General features: G+C 48.8%; 1 protein-coding gene across 1 annotated transcript in view; it reads left to right on the top strand.

The window, feature by feature from the left end:
* The first annotated feature begins 4,449 nt into the window (after positions 1–4,449).
* LOC119964571 (protein shisa-like-2A) overlaps positions 4,450–22,294 on the top strand; it is a 38,159-nt gene continuing 20,314 nt past the window's right edge. The window contains exon 1 of the mRNA XM_038794237.1: positions 4,450–4,931. Coding sequence (XP_038650165.1) covers positions 4,747–4,931 — 185 coding nt within the window. The 5' untranslated portion in view covers positions 4,450–4,746. The remainder of the gene's footprint in view (positions 4,932–22,294) is intronic.

Here is a 22,294-nt window from a genome sequence, read left to right as displayed (position 1 = left end):
GGAGGGGAAGGGGGGAGGGGGGAAAGGGGGGAGGGAAAGGGGAGGGGGAGGGAAAGGGAGGAAGGAGGAGGGGGAGGGGGAGGGAAAGGGGGGAAGGAGGAGGGGGAGGGGAAGGGGAGGGAAAGGGGGGAAGGAGGAGGGGGGGGAAGGAGGAGGGGGAGGGAAAGGGGAAAGGGGGAGGGGAAGGGGGAGAGAAAGGGAAAAGGAGGGGGGAGGGAAAGGAGGGGGGAGGGAAAGGGGGAGTAAGGAGGGGGAGGGAAAGGGGGGAGGGGGGAGGGAAAGGGGGGAGGGGAAGGAGGGGGGAGGGAAAGGGGAAGGAGGGGGGAGGGAAAGGGGAAGGAGGGGGGAGGGAAAGGGGGAAGGAGGGGGGAGGGAAAGGGGGAAGGAGGGGGGAGGAAAGGGGGAAGGAGGGGGGAGGGAAAGGGGAAGGAGGGGGGAGGGAAAGGGGGAAGGAGGGGGGAGGGAAGGGGGAAGGAGGGGGGAGGGAAAGGGGAAGGAGGGGGGAGGGAAAGGGGGAAGGAGGGGGAGGGAAAGGGGGAAGGAGGGGGAGGGAAAGGGGGGAAGGAGGGGGAGGGAAAGGGGGGAAGGAGGAGGGGGAAGGGGGAGGGAAAGGGGGGAAGGAGGAGGGGGAGGGGAAGGGGGGAAGGAGGAGGGGGAGGGGAAGGGGGGAAGGAGGAGGGGGAGGGGAAGGGGGGAAGGAGGAGGGGGAGGGGGAGGGGAAGGGGGGAAGGAGGAGGGGGAGGGGAAGGGGGGAAGGAGGAGGGGGGGGAAGGAGGAGGGGGAGGGGAAGGGGGGAAGGAGGAGGGGGGGGAAGGAGGAGGGGGAGGGGAAGGGGGAAGGAGAGGGGGAAGGAGGAGGGGAAGGGGGGAAGGAGGAGGGGGAGGGAAAGGGGGAAGGAGAGGGGAGGGGAAGGAGAGGGGGGGGAGGGAAAGGGGGAAGGAGGGGGGAGGGAAAGGGGGAAGGAGGGGGGAGGGAAAGGGGGAAGGAGGGTAAGGAGGGGGAGGGAAAGGGGGAAGGAGAGGGGAGGGGAAGGAGGGGGGGAGAGGGGGAAGAGGGGGAAGGAGAGGGGGGGAAGGAGAGGGGGGGAAGGGGGGGAGAGGGGGAAGGGGAGGGGGAGGGGAAGGAGGGGGGGAGGGGAAGGAGGGTGAAGGAGAGGGGGGAAGGAGGGGGAAGGAGGGGGGAGGGAAAGGAGGGGGGAGGGAAAGGGGAAGGAGAGGGGAGGGGAAGGGGGTTTAAGGGGGGAGAGGGGGAAGGGGGGAAAGGGGGGAAGGAGGGGGGAGGCAAAGGGGGAAGGAGGGGGGAGGGAAAGGGGGAAGGAGAGGGGAAGGGGGTTTAAGGGGGGGGAGAAGGGGAAGGGGAAGGAGGGGGGGGGGAAAGGGGGGGAGGGAAAGGGGGGAAGGGGGAGGGAAAGGGGAGGAAGGGGGGAGGGAAAGGGGAGGAAGGGGGGAGGGAAAGGGGAGGAAGTGGGGAGGGAAAGGGGGGGAAGGGGGAAGGGGGAAGGGGAGGGAAAGGGGGGAAGGGGGGAAGGGAGGGAAGGGGGGGGTGGGGAGGGGGGGAAGGGGGAGGGAAAGGGGGAGGGGGGAAAGGGGGAGGGGGGACGATGACTATGTTTGTTTATTTAATTTAAATTTATTTTAAAGTTTTTTTTTGTTGTTCATTGGGGTTGGGGGGGGGTGGGGGGGACGTGATACATGCGTTGATACGGTTTGGGGGGTGTTACAGTTATGGGGTTATTTTGTTGCATTTTATTGTTTGTTGTTATATTTTCTGTAAAAAATTCCAATAAAATTATTTAAAAAAAAAAGAAAATTAGAGTAGCTAGCGCCTTGGATCGTTGCGACGGTGCGTCCTTGGATGTGGACAGAGTGGGAACCCAAAGCGAGGGAGATAGTTTGCCGTGCAGGAAAAACAGGGAGCGAACAGCGTCTTACCAGATCTGGGTGTACGAAGCTCTCGGTGCTCCCGGAGTCGAAAAGGCACGGTGTACTGTACCCATTGATTTGGACCGTCGTCATAGAGTTGTGGAAATGTTTTGGGCGCGATTGGTCCAGTGTGACTGCGTTGAGTTGCAGGTAGACGGCGGCTCGGTCGGCTGTGCTGGGGTGGCCCCGCGATGAGTGCCCGCTGAGGTCGCAGTCTTCATTCAAATTTTCTGAGTTTGGAGAGGATGGAGCCCAAGATGGCCGCCCCCATGGATCGCACGTGGCGGGCGGAGGGGAAGATGGCATCCAAGATGGCAGCCCCCATGAGTCGCATGTGGTCGGCCGCGTGGTGGGGGTCCGCCAAGATGGTGGCTGGGCGGCCGCGCGGCGCAGGCCTGGGGCAGTCGCTGGTCGGGTGCCCATGAAGGGGTCGCGGAGTCCGCAGGAAACGAGGTGAGGCTACGAAACGAGACCTCCATAGTTGTAGCGAGTTCAACAGTATCTTCTAAATTTTGAGCCCCTTTTTCCAGCAATCGCTGGCGCACGTAATTCGATCTAAGGCCTGTAACAAAGACATCGCGGACAGCAAGTTCTCTCTGTTCAGCAGCATTTATTGCCTGGTAATTACAGTCCCGGGATAAGGCTTTTAAGTCTCTTAGAAATTCTTCTAGCGATTCTGTGGGGCGCTGGTGGCGAGTAGTAAAAACGTGGCGTGCGTAGACCTCATTGACGGGCCTCACGTACATTTTGTCGAGTAGGGCCAGGGCCTCTGTATATGAGCCGGTACAATTTAACTGAGTAGATATACGATAGCTCACCCTTGCGTGCAGTAGGCTGAGTTTCTGCTCCTCCGTCGTTTCTGTGGTGCTTGCTTCAGCCAGGTAGGCCTTCAAACATTGGAGCCAATGCGAAAAGATTTATTTCGCCTCTGCATCCTGTGGGTCGAGTTCCAGTCGATCAGGCTTGTGGGCTGATTCCATAGTCGTTCCTTACTGTTTCTTAAGATGATTAAATTGATGAGACCATCAATTCACGCGACACGTGGTTAGAAGTGAACAGTGGTTTTAATCATCTTACAACAGAGCCTGCCTGTGATGGGATGAACTCTAGATGAACTGGCAGGCAGGCTCCGACTGCCAAGCTTTATACAACCAGTGGGGGGGAGGAGTCAAGGCGGAGCCAAGGGTGGAGCCCAGTACAAACTTCCGTACAGTCCCAGTACACCTCCCCCTAGGGGCAGAGATGCGCAACTGCTCGTGTGCCGAGCTTACAGAGGCATGGTACAACATGTGTGATGACAGTGTGAATTATGCTATTATGATTCACCACAATAGCACAGTGGTTCGCACTGTTGCCTCACAGCACTAGTCCCAGGTTCGATTCCCGGCTTGTCTGTGCGGAGACTGCACGTTTTCCCGAGTCTGCGTGGGTTTCCTCTGGGTGCTCAGGTTTCCTCCCACAAGTCCTGAAAAATGTGGAGGTGGGATTCTCCGATTGCTGACACCGAAATCACATTTGGCGACTGGCCGGAGAATCTTTTTGATGCCAAAATCGGGGGCAGCACTCGCTTTTGGATGCTCCGCTGCCTCCAAAATGGCATCATGACTACGCCGCACGGCATTGGGACGGCTTCAGGACATCACCTGAAGGCCCTCCCCCGATGCTCTGCCCCTGATGGGCCGACTTCCTGAAAGCGTGGATCACGTGTGGTCTGAGGTTTCCTCAACCTCGCGCTGCCACAGTCGGCTGGGGGGGGGGGGGGGGAGCTGCTCCGCTGGCCAGGGGCTTTGGTGGGGGCTGGGGGGACTGGTGGGGGATGGTCTGTATCAAATGCCCTTTGAAAGTCCATGTACTCCACATCAGCAACATTTCCCTCATTAACCCTCTGTTACCTCTTCACATCATTCCAGCAAGTTAGTTAAACACCATTTTCTCTCAACAAATGCCTCGGCTCTGCTCCCCCCCCCCCCCCCTTCAACGGGCACAAATCCCACTTTTCAGACCCTACATTTACCACCCTTTTACCATATATATGCTCATTGAAGATTTTAAGATTTATTTTTTTGCTCGTCCAGTAACATTACCATTTTGCTGCAGTTAAGATTCCGCCCGGTTGAGTTCAGGGGATCGGGGGAATCGAGTTGTATTCACATTACAACACCACCGCTGACGTCTGAACATTTTACTTGACGGGGGGCGGGGGGGGGGGGGGGGGGAAGGGGGGAGTAGTGTCAAGAAGCCAGGAAGGTGGTGCTGTTATGATCACTATTTCAGAAACGAGGATGTTCAGGCTTCAGAAGTAATCAATAAGTGATCCATTCCGAGAAAAGTGCAGGGGGAGAGGAGGGGAAATCGGCCGAGAGAGGTTCGGTCTGAAAGTCTTTATTTATTTATCTTATTGTATTATTATTCCGTTTATGTCATGGGCTTGTGCCACGAGTGAGCTGAAAAATCAGTCCGGCCCACACAGCTCACTCCGGTGAAGGGAATTCCTCTGGGCTCCAGCTGTGGAGGGAGCTGGACTACCCTGTGCTGAAAGGAAGTTTGGGACAGACAGGCGCGGGTCCGCTTCCTCAGCCAGATGGATATCGCGCGTCAGGAGACAGGAGAAACCTGGACAGGGAGACTCCTCACAGGGAGATTGCTCGCCGCCTCCTGACAGAACTTTCCCCCTCCCGAGCGGCCGGAGCAGTTCCTCTGACCTGCGTTTGGAATCAAAGGAGCTTTCTGTAACTTCCCTCCTCTCCAGTCACCGGCCGCCCAAATCCTTCCAGCTTTTGGGACGGTCCCGGCTCTGTGTCGACCTTTGCCGCCGGGCTACACCATGAGTGCGGACTGCAGCGGCTATTATAACGCGGAGGAAAACGCCTTCGTTTCCAACTTCACCTGTCCCAAGTCGGACAGCCACCTGAGCGCCATTTTTTGCTGCGGTTTCAATGATATCAAATACTGCTGCGATGACCCCAACAGCTTCTTCCCTTACCAGTACAGCTACATGTGGTGGTTAAGGTAAGAAAAGGGGGAGTTAGAGTATAACATCTACAAAGGGGCACATTTAAAAACAGAACCTTGAGGTTTTTTTTGAGCAGCAATATTTAATAAACCCTCATCAATCACATCCTCTAGGAAACCTTGGCAAATGAAGTCGAGCTCGGTTTTTACCTCTGTTAGCACTCCTAAAATAGTCGAAGCAACTCTGCTGCTATGAGCGTCTCCAGGGCCAGTGAAAATAACGGTCAATGCGGATTAAGATTCAGTTTGGGACACCCTTAGTCTGGGATCGGTCCAAGATTACTTTTACACGTAAATTAGAAACTTTAGGTGCGAATCCCACGGGCAAACGGACCGTACATACCCTGCAAGTGCAATGTAAATAAACTCTTGCAAGCTGTCGGTGAAGAATCGTGTGGGAATGTAGTTGGCGGTTGTCCGTGCCACCCTGTCGCCGGCACCCATGCTCTAGCTTCAAGTCACTCCGACTGTTGTGCATTGTGCGAGACTCGCTACAGAGATTTCCTAGAAGCCCAGCTTTCCAAAGGTTCTCCGGCTCTTAGGCAGCAAACTCAGGGTAAATTTCCCGGAACGCATTCAACTGGCAATGGGAAGGGGTTTGCGGTTAGCGAGGGGGTTATGGGCATTCAGTTTATGGTCATTCAGTCTGAACAGAACCCCAAATCCACACTGTATTTCAAGGAAACATAAGTCTCGTAAAAGAGGTTTATAATGCACTTTTATTTCGACCTAGACACAAATAAATCTGCACATACACGTATGCAGGGATTTAAACACTCACCCCCGCTGTAAAAAAAAACACCCAAACAAATGCACACAATATTCTGCTGTCTTTTTTTAATGTTTTTTTGTCCATGCCGCAGCTGGTAAGGTTCAGTTGTATTATAATGCCAAACCACATTCCAGAAGTGTTTTTTAAAAAAATGATTATTAGAGTCGCGTTGTGTGGATCTACATTATTATGCATTACGGCATGGATTCCGCAGCAGCCAGGACAGCAGCAAAGCAATCGTACATTTCACATCTTGACATTCAGCGGTGGGTGCCTGAGTGTGTATGGGGTGAGGGGAGTCAGGGGCTGGGGCGAGTTAGTAACCATATTGTGTCTCAGTATAACAGTTTGTAAAGTGAAAAGAAATGTTTTGCAGGCTTGAAAGGACAGACAAAAAAATGTTTACAGTCAATGTTAATATTGCTGTACAGTAAGAAGTCTTACAACACCAGGTTAAAGTCCAACATGTTTGTTTCAAACACTAGCTTTCGGAGCACTGCTCCTTCCTCAGAATGAGGAACTTACTGTTCCTTACTGGGGTTCTTACTGTGCTCACCCCAGTCCAACGCGCATCTCCACATCGTGGTTAACAGGGCCGGCTCAAGGTACCGGCAACTCGGGCAGTCGCCCGGGGCGCCATGTGCTAGGGGCGCCGCGTAAAAGTCTCGGGTCCCGCGCATGCGCAGTTGGGCCGGTGCCAACCAGCGCATGCGCGGTGGCCGCCCTCCCTCAGGCCGCCCAGCACAAAAATGGCGGAGGGCTCCAGGCTCGCCGGTGGTCACTCTGGCTTCCCCCCTTGGGCTCACTCCGCCCCCCCCCTCGGGCCCCCTCTGGCCGCCCCCCCCTCCGGCCGCCCCCCCCTCCGTCCCCCTCTGGGCCCCCCCGGCCCCCCCCCCCACTTATATTAGATAAGTGTATTTGTAAGTGTAAGTGTATATGAAAATACTTTCCATTCTTAAGTGCCACTATACAATTTTATGGGCAGCACGGTAGCATAGTGGTTAGCACTATGGCTTCACAGCACCAGGGTCCCAGTTCGATTCCTGGCTTGGGTCACTGTCTCGGCAGAGTTTGACGTTCTCCACGTGTCTGTGTGGGTTTCCTCCAGGTGCTCCAGTTTCCTCCCACAAGTCCCGAAAGACGTGCTATTAGATAATTTGGACATTCTGAATTCTCCCTCTGTGTACCTGAACAGGCGCCGGAATGTGGTGACTAGGGACTTTTCACAGTAACTTCATTGCAGTGTTAATGTAAGCCCACTTGTGACAATAAGGATTATTAAAAAAAGACATAATTCTTCTGATATTTTCAGTATACATTCCAGGTCAGGCATGCAGCCTGGGAACTAAACATTTCAAATGAAAACATTTCAGAGCATGCAATAGAATATCGCATGTTCCTCCTTGAGGTGTCTCAATACAATTTTAATACTTTTGCATTCATAATCATTGTTAGACATACAGCTTGAGGGGTTCTTTCAATTTTCAAGCCCCTCAGTATACTATGGTTGAAAGGCCTTAGATAGTGAACTTTCTCGATTGAACCACAGTGGTGGCTACCCCAAGCTTTAGTGCATCCTTCAGTATCCAGTCCTGGACCTTGGAATGGGCCCGTCTGCAAACAGGAAGACCAGCAAGTTTCATGCAGACCAAAGTAACAACCTTTTAGATGGGGCTTGGATTTATTTAAAGGCAGCAACACCAATAAAGATTATCTACCTCACAACAGTGCAGTTGAACTGACCGGCATTGTCAGAGGGACCAGTTGAGATATGGCCAAAGTTGCCATGTTGTGGAGGAGTCATGGGAAGTAAATATTTCATCATATTGATGAATATAAAGATGGGAGTGAACTTATCTCCATGTTGTAATATGGAAATGGTAATGAATTCTTCTTCTTATTGTAATGTATACATGACAATGAATTATTTTGCCCTGTTCTAATATATGGTAGTGCCTTTTTCTCCAATTTAATAAATAGATGCAAGTGAGTTTCATCCATTGACAGATGGTTGTTGGTTTTCTCTCATGTTTCTTGTTTATTCCTTATGTATATTAGATAAGTGTATTTTTTAATGTTATAATATAGATGATAGTTAATAACCTCCATGTAGTGCTGTAGTATTTAAATTGTAGTGACTAACCCCCCCTGATGTTATAATATTTAGATGGTAATACATTTTTCTCCATGTAATTCACTGTCAAAAGTAGCCTATTATATTTGCATTTACATTTACAAAGAATTAATGTGCCTTGAAGTTCTGCAATGCAAATTAATGTTTAAAGTGTACCTGACATCAGTTACACAAACAAGAAAATGCATCTGACAAGAATGAAGCTATAATCACAGATATATTCTAAATAACCTCTCACTAAATTTAAATCATTTTTATCACTATGAGCACTGCATATTTTACTATGCAGGAAATATGCCCATTGGATCAAAATCCTGAAGCTGTTGAGCACAATTGCTTCATTTTGTTTTTCCAAGTCTGCTCCACATGGTTTTCTCAGATTACATGTTCGTGCTTGAAAGCAAATAACAAGGAGGATTTCCTCTATCTGCCTGCCTCTTTCTATATGTTTGTTGTCTTCTGTGTGTTTTTGGTTCTATCTCTTTCTATCGTTTTTTTTTTTGGTTGTATTCTTTCATTTTCTTGTCTGCGACTACATTGTTCTTCTCTCCCTGATACTCATTGTTTGTGTTGGACCCAAAGTTCCTTTTTCTTTCCTTTATGGCTCTCTTTTTCTATACGTCTAAGACTCTCTCTGTCATCATGTTTTCCTGTATTCACTTTCTTGGTTCATGTTCCCTTTTGTCTCTGTATCTTTCTATCCCAACTGGGAATCACAGATCATAGAATTTACAGAGCAGAAGGAGGCTATTCGGCCCATCGAGTCTGCACCAGCCCTTGGAAAGAGCACCCACTTAAGCCCACGCCTCCACCCCATCCCTGTAACGCCACCCAACCTTTTGGACACTAAGAGGCAGTTTAGCATGGCCAATCCACCTAACCTGCACATTTTTGAATTGTGGGAGGAAACGGGAGCACCCGGAGGAACCCCACGCAGACTTGGGGAGAAAGTGTAAACTCCACACAGAGGTTCACCTGAGGCTGGAATTGAACTGGATCCAGGCCACCCGCACAGCGCCCACATCGATCCTTCCCCGCAAAGAACTTGCTCATCCCGGCCACTGTCATGTGGGCCCTATGCACCACTTTAAACTGAATGATGCTTAGCTGAATAATAATAATCCTTATTAGTGTCACAAGTAGGTTTTCATTAACACTGCAATTAAGTTACTTTGAAAAGCCCCTAGTTGCCACATTCCGGCGCCTGTTCCGAGTACACAGAGCGAGAATTCAGAATATCCAATTCACCTAACAGCACGTCTTTCGGGACTTGTGGAAGGAAACTGGAGCACCCGGAGGAAACCCACGCAGGCACGGGAGAACCTGCAGATTTCACACATGAAGTGACCCAAGCTGGGAATCAAACTGGGTCCCTGGTGCTGTGAAGCAACAGTGCTAACCACTCGCACACGATGAGGATGCATTCTCCTTCTGCAAGGTCTTCACCAACGTCCCGGCCCACACCGACCAGACCACCAATGCTGGGACAGAACACGGGCCCAGCCCAACCTGACACAGGAAACCCCTGCCTGCGACCCAAACCTGGATTAAAGACCCTCGAAATGGTGGAGACCCCGCGCGAGGGCCGGAACGCGCCACAAGGTAGACCCATCCTTGCATATCGCTGGGGCCCAACCAGATCACAAACATGCCTCCCTGGCAACCCCAAAATCACAACCAGCGCCCAGTACCCTCCCAGACTCGACTCCGAAAACGAAACCAGTGCCCCGGACCCCGCCAGATGCAGCCACTTACCTTCCACAAGGTCAGAGGTCTCCCATCGGATCCTGTGACCACCCTGAAGCAGCTGCCGACCGAGGAAGCGAGGGAAATGCAGCGGTATGCAGGTGAGACTAAAGCAATGCGCTTTCAAGACTCCTTTCCCCAGCATACTCCTGGAAAACATCGAAGCGATCGAAAACAAGCTGGACAAACTTAAACCTAGACTTACCTCTCAGAGGGAAGTAAGAGGCTGCTGTGTGCTCTGTTTCACAGACACATAGAACATAGAACATTACAGCGCAGTACAGGCCCTTCGGCCCACGATGTTGCACCGTCCTGTAAAACCCTTCTAAAGTCCCTCTACACTATTCCTTTATCGTCCATATGCCTATCCAATGACCATTTGAATGCGTTTAGTGTTGGCGAGTCCACTACTGTTGCAGGCAGGGCATTCTACGCCCATACTACTCTCTGAGTAAAGAATCTACCTCTGACATCTGTCCTATATCTATCTCCCCTCAATTTAAAGCTATGTCCCCTCGTGCTGGACATCACCATCCGAGGAAAAAGGCTCTCGATGTCCACCCTTTCTAATCCTCTGATCATCTTGTATGCCTCAATTAAGTCCCCTCTTAACCTTCTTCTCTCTAACGAAAACAGCCTCAAGTCCTTCAGCCTTTCCTCATATGATCTTCTCTCCATACCAGGCAACATTCTTGTAACTCTCCTCTGTACCCTTTCCAATGCTTCCACATCCTTCCTATAATGTGGCGACCAGAACACAATACTCCAAATGCGGCCGCACCAGAGTTTTGTACAACTGCAACATGACCTCATGGCTCCGAAACTCAATTCCTCTACCAATAAAAGCTAACACACCGTACGCCTTCTTCACAACCCTATCAACCTGGGTGGCAACTTTCGGGGATCTATGGACATGGACACCGAGATCTCTCTGCTCGTCCACACTTACCATGTAATCTTACCATTAGCCCAGTACTCTGCCTTCCTGTTATTCCTATTTAAGAACTCAACGACCAACCAAAACGAGTATGCCACCACCGTCACAGACTTTATCAGCGTGTGTGCAGAAGACTATGTAATGACTTAGACCAGGCCTTTGAGACTGGCTAATTAAAATACGAGTTCCCTGATTAGTGGCCCAATCAGGGAACCCCTTTCTCTGTATATAAGAGGGAGTGTCAGATCCTCTTCACTCCCAGTGTAGATAGCAAGCTGAATGCACCTGGTAGTGACTTTATGTTGATTTTGCAGGCCCGTTTATGAGTTCAATGTTTCTTGTGATAGCAGACGCCCATTCCAAATGGCTGGATGTCTACAAAATATACTTGGCAAATACACCAGCAACCATCGAAAAACTTTGCACCTCGTTTGCAACACATGGTATCCATGGGGTGTTAGTTTCAAAAATGGATTGGTTTTCACTAGCCAGGAGTTCACATAATTCATGAAGTCAAATGGCATTCTGCACATAAGGACGGCACCATACTACCCAGCATCAAATGGGTTGGCGGAGAGAGCCGTCCAGACCCTAAAAGTCGGATTGAAAAAACAGTCAGCAATATTAGTAGACACTTAACTATCGGGCTGGCTATTCAACTATAGGACAACCCCACACGCCGCAATGGGATTAGCACCGGCGGAGCTACTCATGGGCAGACGACTCTGAACCAACTGTTCCCAAATTTAGGCGGAAGAGTAGAAAAACACCAAGAGGCCCAATGCAGGAGCCACAACAACGCTCGCCGAGAAAGGCAATTCAATGCCTTTCAGCAGCACGGTAGCATTGTGGATAGCACAATCGCTTCACAGCTCCAGGGTCCCAAGTTCGATTCCGGCTTGGGTCACTGTCTGTGCGGAGTCTGCACATCCTCCCCGTGTGTGCGTGGGTTTCCTCCGGGTGCTCCGGTTTCCTCCCACAGTCCAAGGATGTGCAGGTTAGGTGGATTGGCCATGATAAATTGCCCTTAGAGTCCAAAATTGCCCTTAGTGTTGGGTGGGGTTACTGGGTTATGGGATAGGGTGGAGTTGTTGACCTTGGGTAGGGTGCTCTTTCCAAGAGCCGGTGCAGACTCGATGGGCTGAATGGCTTCCTTCTGCACTGTAAATTCTATGATTCTATGAATGCGGGTGAAAAGGTATGGGTCAGAAATTATGCGAATGGCCCCACATGGGTAGCAGGAGCGGTCAAGGCCAGGGCAGGACCTATGTCGTATGAGAAAACATGTAATAAAGAAACATCTGGACCAGGTCCGGTCCTCGGATTCGCTTCCTCCCCCGGAGCTGACGCAGACCAGCATACCGAGGACCGTGGAGAGTCCTCCCCAACAGACTATACACGCCTCTCCGGCACCACTGGTGAGGATATCAGACTCTGATATGGACACCAATCCCAATCGGAGAACCTCTTTCTGTGTATATAACAGGGAATGTCAAATCCTTTGCACCCCCAGTGTAGACAGCAAGCTGAGCGCACCTGGTCATACTGCTGATGGTTTTGTTAATAAAAGGAATTCTGGTCGGAGTACTTTCGGCTGCACCGGGGGACGAGACAGGGGTGTCCCCTGTCCCCCTTGCTCTTTGTGTTGGCAATTGAGCCCCTGACCATGGCGTTGAGGGAGTCGGGGAACTGGAGGGGCCTGGTGCGGGGTGGGGAGGAGCATTGAGTGTCGCTTTATGCGGACGACCTGTTGCTGTATGTGGCGGACCCGGTGGAGGGAATGCCGGAGGTGATGAGGATTCTCAGAGAATTTGGGGGCTTTTCTGGGTATAAGCTCAACCTGGGTAAGAGCGAGCTGTTCGTGGTGCACCCGGGGGATCAGGAACAAGCAGTCTGCACCACCCAAAGTGAAGAGAACAAAAACAATTCCAAAACAAAAAAAGATGAAGAAAACAATACCAAATCCGAAGCAAAAAAAGATGATTTGTTTTTCGAACAATACTACTCAGACATGGCTGAGTTATTCGGATATGCTGATCACAGCAGCAGCAACACAGTCGCAAAGCTCAACACTAATCTACTCGTGGTAGATGAATCCAACACCATGGTGCCATGGCAGATCGTCGATACATTGGATGACAGCAATACCCAAGTCGAAGGCGACGCCACACAGAGAGCACAGAAAGACTCCACAGAGAGCGCGATGACAGGCTCCACAGTGAGAGTGATGAAAGACTCCACAAAGAGAGTGACACGAGCCTCCACAGACAACTCGTTGAAAGACTCCAAAATGGAAGCAAGCAAACACTCCCGAGCGAACACCATGCATGAACAAGACCAAGAAGGTCAACCCGCCGTATCTGAGCAACCGCAAGCAGACTATGAAAGTCTACCAAGCTCACATAATCAAGAAGAAGACATTGTAAATCTACCCACTGCATGCGAAAACAGTGACAAGGTGATCACACGCGACATACAGGAGGTGCAGGAGCACAGCGAGACTGACAGATCTCAGCTCGTCTGTACAGAAGCACAGAGTAGGGCCACCCAAGAGTCCAGAGAGACCACGTCAATTGAAATCTTGAAGATTTTGACTCCAGAAGAGGAGCACCAAGAGTCCAGAGAGACCACGTCAATAGAAATTGTGAAGATTTTGACTCCAGAAGAGGAGCACCAAGACCAACAAGAAAATGAAATCGGGAAGAATTTGACTCCAGAAGAAGAGCACCAAGAAAGCAAAGAAGAGGAGTTAAATCCACCACAAATGACTCCAGAAGAGGAGTACAAAGGAAGCAAAGAAGAGGAATCAAATCCACCACAAATGACTGATGTCACCAGCATCAATGCAACATCAGATCATTCTCACCATTCTCTAGACGAAACGTTCAATGTAACAGATTCCACAAAGGACACTTGCACCAATAACTGTGACAATGACTCAAATTATCCACACTCATTGAGCACAACAAGAAAAACAAAAACCACAAGAAGCAGAGCAGAAACAAGAACAACAGCAAGAACAAAAGCAACATGAAGCGTGATAAGAACAACAAAAATCGCAAGAAGCACTGCAGAAACAAGAACAACAGCAACAACAAAAACTACAAGAAGAACAACAAAAACAACAAGAAGCATAACAAAGACAACAACAAGCACGACAAGAACCAAGATAGAAACGACAAAAAACAACAAGAACGACAACGAAAACATCAAAGACAGAAACAACAACAATGAAACTACGACTTGTACAAAATGGTACAAATCTGCACATGAAGGACAATGCCACAGCACACTGCAAAACAATGACAAGACTACAAACATGCCATGGGATGACAACGAATCTTACAAACTCACATCTGCTCCAGAACAAGCAAGCACACCAGCTTTCAAGGCAGATGACACACTAAATTGATACCACAAGCACACAAAAAAGTCCATGTCAGTCAACATCAGTGGTTCGACCATTCAAACACCTCAGGATGATGTATTGGTTACTTAAAATCACAAGAACGCCGACAACATTCACAATGGAGTTGCAATAGCAATATCACCACGTCAACAACGAAAAGAAAAAACTCAATGAACAAATTCATCAAGTTTGGACTGATAAATGTTTTTATGAAGATTGGACTCATAAATATAAATTGGCTTTGTAAAATATGCAATAGCACCATCACTTGTATAGATATACGTATCGTAAGTAATCTAACTGTTTTGTACAATTTTCTTTAACGATGTAAAATGAAAATGAAAATCGCTTATTGTCACGAGTAGGCTTCAATGAAGTTACTGTGAAAAGCCCCTAGTCGCCACATTCCGCCACCTGTCCGGGGAGGCTGGTACGGGAATCGAACCGTGCTGCTGGCCTGCTTGGTCTGCTTTAAAAGCCAGCGATTTAGCCTGGTGAGTTATGTAAAGAAAAAAGGGGGGATGTGGTGATTGTAGATCTGTGTAGATGCAATACAACTGAGCAAGCACTAGAGGGAGCACGGGAGAGCTATAAATACAGAGGAACAGGAAGTGAGGGCACACTTCACAGAAGGGAGAACTGGTAGCAAGACACAGGCAGGCAGCATTGAGGTAGCTGTAAGTTGTGCACTGAAGACAGAACAAACTCACAATAAAGCATCTACTCCAACTTTGAGACTACGAGCGTTATTAAGACACAAGGAACAACACACTCTCCACCACCAAACAGAAAACCAATCCCCCCCCCCCCCCCCCCCCCCCCCCCCCCCCCCCCCCCCCCCCCCCCCCCCCCCCCCCCCGCCCCCGCACCCGGCCCAACACCGATATCCTGGCAACCCTCCACTTCACTCCTGTTAACTAGCCCGTCCAGCTAGCATGGTGGTCCCCACCCAAGGCCTCTGACTTCCCCTCACCCCTCTTCCCCCCAACTACCAACAAACAAAGAGAAACTAAAGGCACACCCACTATCGCAGCTCTCCCATCAAAAACCACCCCAATTTCCCACCCCATGTGCCCCACAATGAACACAAAGCCCCTCTCCAAAGTACAAAGTCCTCACACTCCTCCCAGTCCATGGTCTCTCAGAAAGTCCATTGCCTCTTCAGGCGAGTCAAAATAAAACTCCTGCTACTGAGGTATCACCCACAAGTGGGCAGGGTACAAAGCACCAAACTTCACCCTCTTCTTAAAGAGGGTTGTCTCTACCCGTTTGTACCCGGCCCTCCGCTTCGTCAGCTCCTCATCCAGGTCCTGATAAATCTGCAGCTCACTCCCTTCCCAGGTGTACTTTTAGGGCTGTCTCGTCTACTTCAAAATGTTTTCTTTGTCCAAAAATCGATGCAGCCTCACCACCATTAACCTCTCCAGCATGCTCGCTACTAACTTTGTGGCCTCCTCCCTCTGTGCCCTCAGGCATCCCGACAATCCTCTAATTCTGCCTCCTGGAGTGGTTCTGGAGGTCTTCTAATTTCTCTCTTAGCCCCTTCTCGCAGCTCAGCACCATCCCCATCTCCACCTCCAGTGAGGTCAGCCGATCCTCATGTTCCCCCACTGACTCCTCTACCTTCTGGTTCACCAGGTCCATCTTCACCTGTGGTGCACCACAAAATCTTTCCTGCTCCAGCTGCTCTGTTTCTTGCAGCACTTCTCATCCGTTGATCCATACGCCAGCCTCAGCAGAAGTGTATTCCCATCCCTGGGCACCCATACACCTTTTGCCTTTAAATACCACACCATTCAGGTGGGGAAGGACCGAAAAAAATCCACCCTGAGCGGAAGCCACTAAATGTGCGACCAATCCCTTCATGGGTGCCACTGGAAGTCTCGTGGGGGACAATTTACCGGCATTGTCGAACACAACTTGGTGACGCAATGAGGCCGTTGAATATAGCAAGAGGCCTCTTGCAGGATTCACGACGCTCAAAACGTCGCAATCTGGATCTCACCCTCACTGGGTTATAGATCAGACGAAGTGACTTATAAGATTGCCAGAAAAAATGATAAGCCTGACAATTAGGCTTGTTTAAATATGCGCTTGCCGGATTCTCCCGGTGCCTGGGATTCACCGACCATGCCTGGAAGACCTCGCCAGGGCACTGGTTAGTACTGGTCCACAAAAATGTAGACAAGTTGTAACAGCACCCGAGGGGTCTCCCAAGTCAGTGGAGACCCTTGGGTGATCGGGCAATGGACAAGGTGACACCCTGGCACTCCTGCTGGCACTGGGCACCTTGGCACTGCCTGCCTGGCACCTTGACACTGCCACCTGGGTGGCACTGCCAGTCTGGAAGGTGTACTGCCTGGGTACCAGGCTGGCAGTGCCAAGGTACCTGTGTCAGGGGTCGGGCTCAGGGTGCCTTGCCCATTAGATGTGGAGGGAGGGGGCTTGAGGACCCCGAGTGGGGGGTGCAATTGAGGGATCCGAAGGCCGCGGTGGCGTTGCTGAGGGGTGTCAAAAGATCGGGGCCGCCATTACAAATGGAGCATTGATCCGCGAGTAGTCTTCCTGCGCTGGTGAGCTGGGACCGCCAGTGCAGCAAATGACTAAAGTGCCGCCTCGAAGGGCGGCCTTCGCCGAGGCCAAAAGAAACGGCAAAAGCCAGGTTTTTCTCGGTGCTGCAGGCCCAAAATCGACTCTGTACTTTTCTTGCTGAATAACAGGGTGACCAAGACTGGGAAATGGATATTCAAGGAAATAGGAAGGGTAGGAAAAAAGGAAAAGGAGGTGAGTTTGTGCTGTTATTAAGGGACTGAAAGTTCGTGAGAGAGGATCTTAGATTGAAGAATCAAGATCTAGAATCAGTTCTGGTTGAGGTAAGTAACAACAAGGGGCAACATACATTGGGGGGAATTGTTCCGGACAGGCACCGGAATGTGGCGACTAGGGGCTTTTCACAGTAACTTCATTGAAGCCTACTCGTGACAATAAGCGATTTTCATTTTTCATTTCATTTCATTTCTTGGCTAACAAACTACAGTAGTAATGTTGGACATGGTATGAATCAGGAAATTATAGCTGCATGTAACATGGGTAATCCAGTAATAATGGGTGACTTCAATTGACATATAGACTGGGAAAATCTCTTTAGCAATAATAATGTGCAAGATGAATTCCCAGAATATGTACGAGATGAGTTTATGGACCAGTTTAAGGACCAATTAGGAGTTGGGCTATTTTAGATTTACAATTATGGAATGAAAAGGGCTAATTAATAACCTTGCTGCAAAGAGGTCTTTTGGAAATATTGATCATAATATAACATTTTGCATAAAGTTTGAAAGTGAAATAGTTCTTTACGAAACTAGGGCCTTAAATTTAAACAAAGGAAACTATGAAGATATGAGGGGTAGGTTTGCAATGGGGGATTGGGAAATGCAATGGGGGATTGGGAAATGCACTGACAATAGATCGGGAATGGCTAGTAGTTAAAAAAGTTTTGTATGGTCTACAACAAACACATTACTCAAAGACACAAAAGCACAACAGGAAAGGTAAATTAACCATGGCTAACAACAGAAGTTAAAGATTGCATTAGATCAGAGGAAGTGGCTTATGAGGTTGCCAGAAAAAGTGATAAGCCTGACAATTGAGAACCATTTCAAATCCAACAAAGGGGAACCAAGAAATTTATAAAGAAAGGGAAAAAGGGAATATTAATGCAAGCAGGCAAAAAACATAAAGGTTCACTATAATAGCTCCTTTAGGTATGTGAAAAGGAAAAGATTGACGAGAACAAATCTGGGTCCATTATAGACAAACGCAGGAAAAGTTATAATCGAGAATAGGGAAATGGTAGAGAAGCTAAACAATTACTTTATGTTTGTCTTCACAGAGGAAGGTGCAGAAAATATTCTAGAAATAGTTGAAAACCAAGGGAATTGTGAAAATAAGGAACAGAAAGAAATTAGTATTATGAAAGATGTAGTACTTGAAAAAAAATATTGGTTTGAAGATTGATAAATCTCTTGGACCAGGTGAACCACTGGTCCGAGCGTTAAAGGTCTCTTGGCTATAGCGATAGTGGATGCATTGGTGAATATCTTTGAAACTTCTATAGATTCTGGAAAGGTTCTTGCAGATTGTAAAGTAGCAAATGTAACTCCATTATTTAAGAAGGGAGGGAGAGAGAAAATGGTGAACTACACACCTGTTAGTTTGACGTCAGTAGGAGACAAAATGTTATAAATGATTATAAAGGATGTGGTAACTAGATTTGTTTTGGTTGGGTGGGCTCAACATGGATTTACAAAATGGAACTCATGTTTGACAAACCTGTTGGGAGTTTTTGAGGATGTTACTTGTAGCATAGATAAAGGAGTATGAGTGGATGTCATGTATTTTTTATTTTCAGAAGGCTTTTGCCAAAGTACCACACAGGGGGTTAGTTATCAAAACTAGAGACATGGTATAGGGCAGTGTTTTTCAAAGTGGGGGTTGCGATCCGCGGGGTGGGTGGCAGGATGATGTGAAATGGTGTGGTGAACATATTGTACTAACCATTCACCACTGTATTACATTGTATCACGCTGTTGCCCATGTGGGCTCACCTATGGAGCATTGTACTGTACTACACGGAATGTATCATGTTGGTGCTATTGTGGGCTCCGCCCCTGGCTCCGCCCCCTTGAGGAGAGGTATAAAGAGCAGCTGCCCTGTAGGCCAGTGTTCTTCAAACTCGGGGGCAAGACCCGCAGGTGGGTCGTGGGCGGCTGTCGGGAGGCGTCCTTCACGGCCCTCCCGATCGCGCAAATCAGCCGCAGCAGCCGGATTTTAATAACGCCGGCTGCAAGTGGCCTTCAAAATGGCCGCAAACATAGTAAAAAGAATTAGCCGCATTACGCATGCGCGCCCGATCATCAGTATGCATGCGCAATGCGGGCGATTTTTAAAAATATGTTCACGGCCATTTTGAAGGCGGCTTGCGGCCGGCGTTATTAATAGCCGGCTGCTGCAGAGACACAGAAGATTTTTTGACCTAATCTATCTAATTTTCCTGCCTAAAGGGAGGCAGAGGGCAGGTCACGCCCCTCGAATGTTGACATCACGTGCTTTAGGCGCGATTGCGATTCCTCCATTTTGTTAGCAGCAAACAAGCAACAGGCCAGTAAAATTTAAAATGGATCGTTTTGGATGGATCGTTAAAATGGAAGAGAGGACCAGAGACACAAACAGGCCAGGATCTCACAGCTAAACCTGCTGAAGAGAGTGGCTCAGGAGAATCCACAGCAGGACAAAGCAGTGTTGGCGTGAGCTGTTCAGGAGAATCCACAGCAGGACAAAGCAGTGTTGGTGTGAGCTGTTCAGGAGAATCCACAGCAGGACAAAGCAGTGTTGGTGTGAGCTGTTCAGGAGAATCCACAGCAGGACAAAGCAGTGTTGGTGTGAGCTGTTCAGGAGGGTCCACACCAGGACAAAGCAGTGTTGGTGTGAGCTGTTCAGGAGAATCCACAGCAGGACAAAGCAGTGTTGGTGTGAGCTGTTCAGGAGGGTCCACACGAGGACAAAGCAGTGCTGGTGTGAGCTCCAGGGCCTCTGGTGAACAGCCCATTAAGAAGAAACTGAAATCAGGCATAAAGCAGTATAAAGACGATTTTTTAAGGTATGGATTTATTATTTGTGCCAATGCATATGAGGATGCAAGGCCCATGTGCGTTATATGCAGGGATGTGCTGGCAAATGAAAGTTTTAAATCCTCAAAACTTCAAAGCCATTTGAAGACTAAGCATAGCGAATTCGAGGACAAACCTCTTGATTTTTTTCAAAGGATGCAACGAGAATTTAAATCGTCGGCTGAAGTCCTCAGCAGAAATGTTATATTGAACAACAAAGTACAATTAGCCTCTTACATGGTAGCTTATGTCGTGGTTCCCCAGGACGACAATTTGTTTGTACCTATTCAAATATTAAAACACAGAGAGTCTGAGGAGCGATCTTCCAAGCAGTGAACTTTATTTCCCTTAGCATGAGAGAAACAAAGCTGAGATTGTCCGGAGCAATCTAAAAAAGCTTCAGGGCTTACCGCCTTTTATGTGCATTTTAACTCCATGATTCAAGCTCTTATCTTAATTTACAGCCGTCTTATCTGCTTTCCTTACTTTGGCCACTATTGTTTACATTAAGCCTCTCAGCCTAGCAGCCATAAGTCAGTTCTTATCTCATCTTTGTCTAAACTTTCTTCTTGTGAAACAGACAGTTCTGCTGACCAAGGCCGAATGTATACAAAAACAGACTCCTTTATAGCCCTTATTTATGGGCAACCATTTTAGTTAAGCCCTGAGCTGTTCATTGTTCTTCCAAGTGACTGTTTGTATTTTAAATGCTATTTCTCTGGGTCTGCTGCTTTAATCATATTAACTATACTTGATTACATTAGCTATACTTGATTACCTTAGCTATACTTGATTACATTAGGTCACACAAAGTTATCCTGAGTTCACACTCATCTCAATACTCACCTAAATCTTACTTTATTATTTCACTAAAACCTATGATTCTAAACTTCGTATCTAACTCATACAATATCCAGTACAAATTCCCTTACATGTCCCCCCTTTGAGGCTATTCCCTAGCCTCACACAAATTACCAAGCTCAAATAATCCCCTTACTGGATCCCATTTACAATTTATTTTAAACACTTTTTGCAGGCAATGTGGAGGAGCCGAATACTTTGGTCAGGGAACAACGCCCCTAATTCTTCTTTATCATAATTCATCTATCCAGATTCGAATTCTCGGGTCGCTCCCCCAGATTGCTTGCTCCTAACAGCCATCAGCCAAAAACCTTCCCACCCTTGTCAAGGGAAGGAAAAAAGACTGATTCCTGTGTACAGACTAAGTTCTCCAAGTCTTTTGCGAATTTCAGTCAGGTGCTGTTGTTGGTACAAAGCAATCGTCCATTATTATAGTCCTTTCACAGAGTGACGAGTTTCCATCTCGACCAGGGTCATGGTGAATCCGCTCATCGGAGGCAGCTCAAGGTTTTCCCGTTCCTCTGTTTTTCCTCGCGAGCGTGAGCTGCTTGTAACCATCATCTGCCGTGTTGCAACTCTGGTAAGGAAGGATCTCAGGGCGGGTAAAAAACAACAAAATATGAGTCCTAGAACGGTTATGATTATGATTGCTACAGCTCCAGCTTTGGCAAACCATGCCCCCCATCTTCCGAACATCCTATCCAACCAATTCCATGCTTCATGCCCAAACCCAGCATTTTCTTTCACTTCTGCCCTAAGATTCTTCAACTTATTCATGGCCCGTGTAAATGACCCCTCTGGATCAGTGTTGTTAGGGATAAATGTGCAACACTGATCTCCAAACATAACACAGACCCCTCCTTTCTCCCAAATAGTATCCGTACTCACTGATCGCCTACGTCTTGTTTGTCTTAATACTCTACCTTCCTGATTCCGCACCCCTATGTCATCTGCATCCCACTTTCCCTTGTTACGGGTCAAGGAAGTCCCCCAGGGAAATAGGTTCCAAGTCCCCTGTGGGGAATGAGGCCCTCTCACCGTCCTCACCTCCCTCGGCACCGTGACTAACAGGCTGAAGCTGGGCATTTGTATCATCAGCCAGCTCATGCACAGAACCACTCTCATCATCATTTATTATTTCTGCTGTACTTTGGCTCTGCTCCTCCCCCTCACGATTATCCTCGTGTAGTGCTATCTCTTCCTCGCTGCTACTTCTATCCGCCCTACCTCTAACTTCAGTCTCCCTTCTCTCCCCTACCCCGGGTACCGTTCTGGTACAATGGTTCAAGTGATACCACAGTGTACTGCCTTCTACTTGCAACGCCGTGGGAGATACTCTGGTGACTTCAAACGGCCCTTCTCGTCTGGGTTCATGCCAACGTCTCCGGAACTTTCTGATGTATACTTGATCTCCCGGTGTGATCTGGTGTTCCGTGGCAGGGCTCTCCTCCTCCTTGGCCTTTTCCTGTTCAAAAATAGTTCTATGTATAAAAGTTAATTGTCGTACATACTCTCTTGCATCCTGATCTAAACACTCCAATGTGGGGCCCCCTGCTCCCCCGATCTTTGGCACCGGCATTACTCTTCCTGTCATCATCTCATGCGGGCTTAAATGTGTGATTCTGTTTTCCTGACTCCTGTACTGCATTAAAGCCAATGGCAGAGCATCTATCCAGTTTTTTCCTGTCTCACTACAAATTTTGCTTATTTTAGCCTTGAGGGTTCCGTTTGCTCTCTCCACCATTCCTTGGGATTGAGGATGATACACACATCCAAACCTCTGCTTTATACGGAGTGCTGAGAGTGTCTCTCTCAGTGCCCTCCCTATAAAA

This window comes from Scyliorhinus canicula, chromosome 4 (genome assembly GCF_902713615.1).
Source record: "Scyliorhinus canicula chromosome 4, sScyCan1.1, whole genome shotgun sequence".
NCBI lineage: Eukaryota > Metazoa > Chordata > Chondrichthyes > Carcharhiniformes > Scyliorhinidae > Scyliorhinus > Scyliorhinus canicula.
The sequence above is the reverse complement of the archived record's forward strand: the minus strand, read 5'-3'. Positions and strand labels throughout refer to the sequence as shown.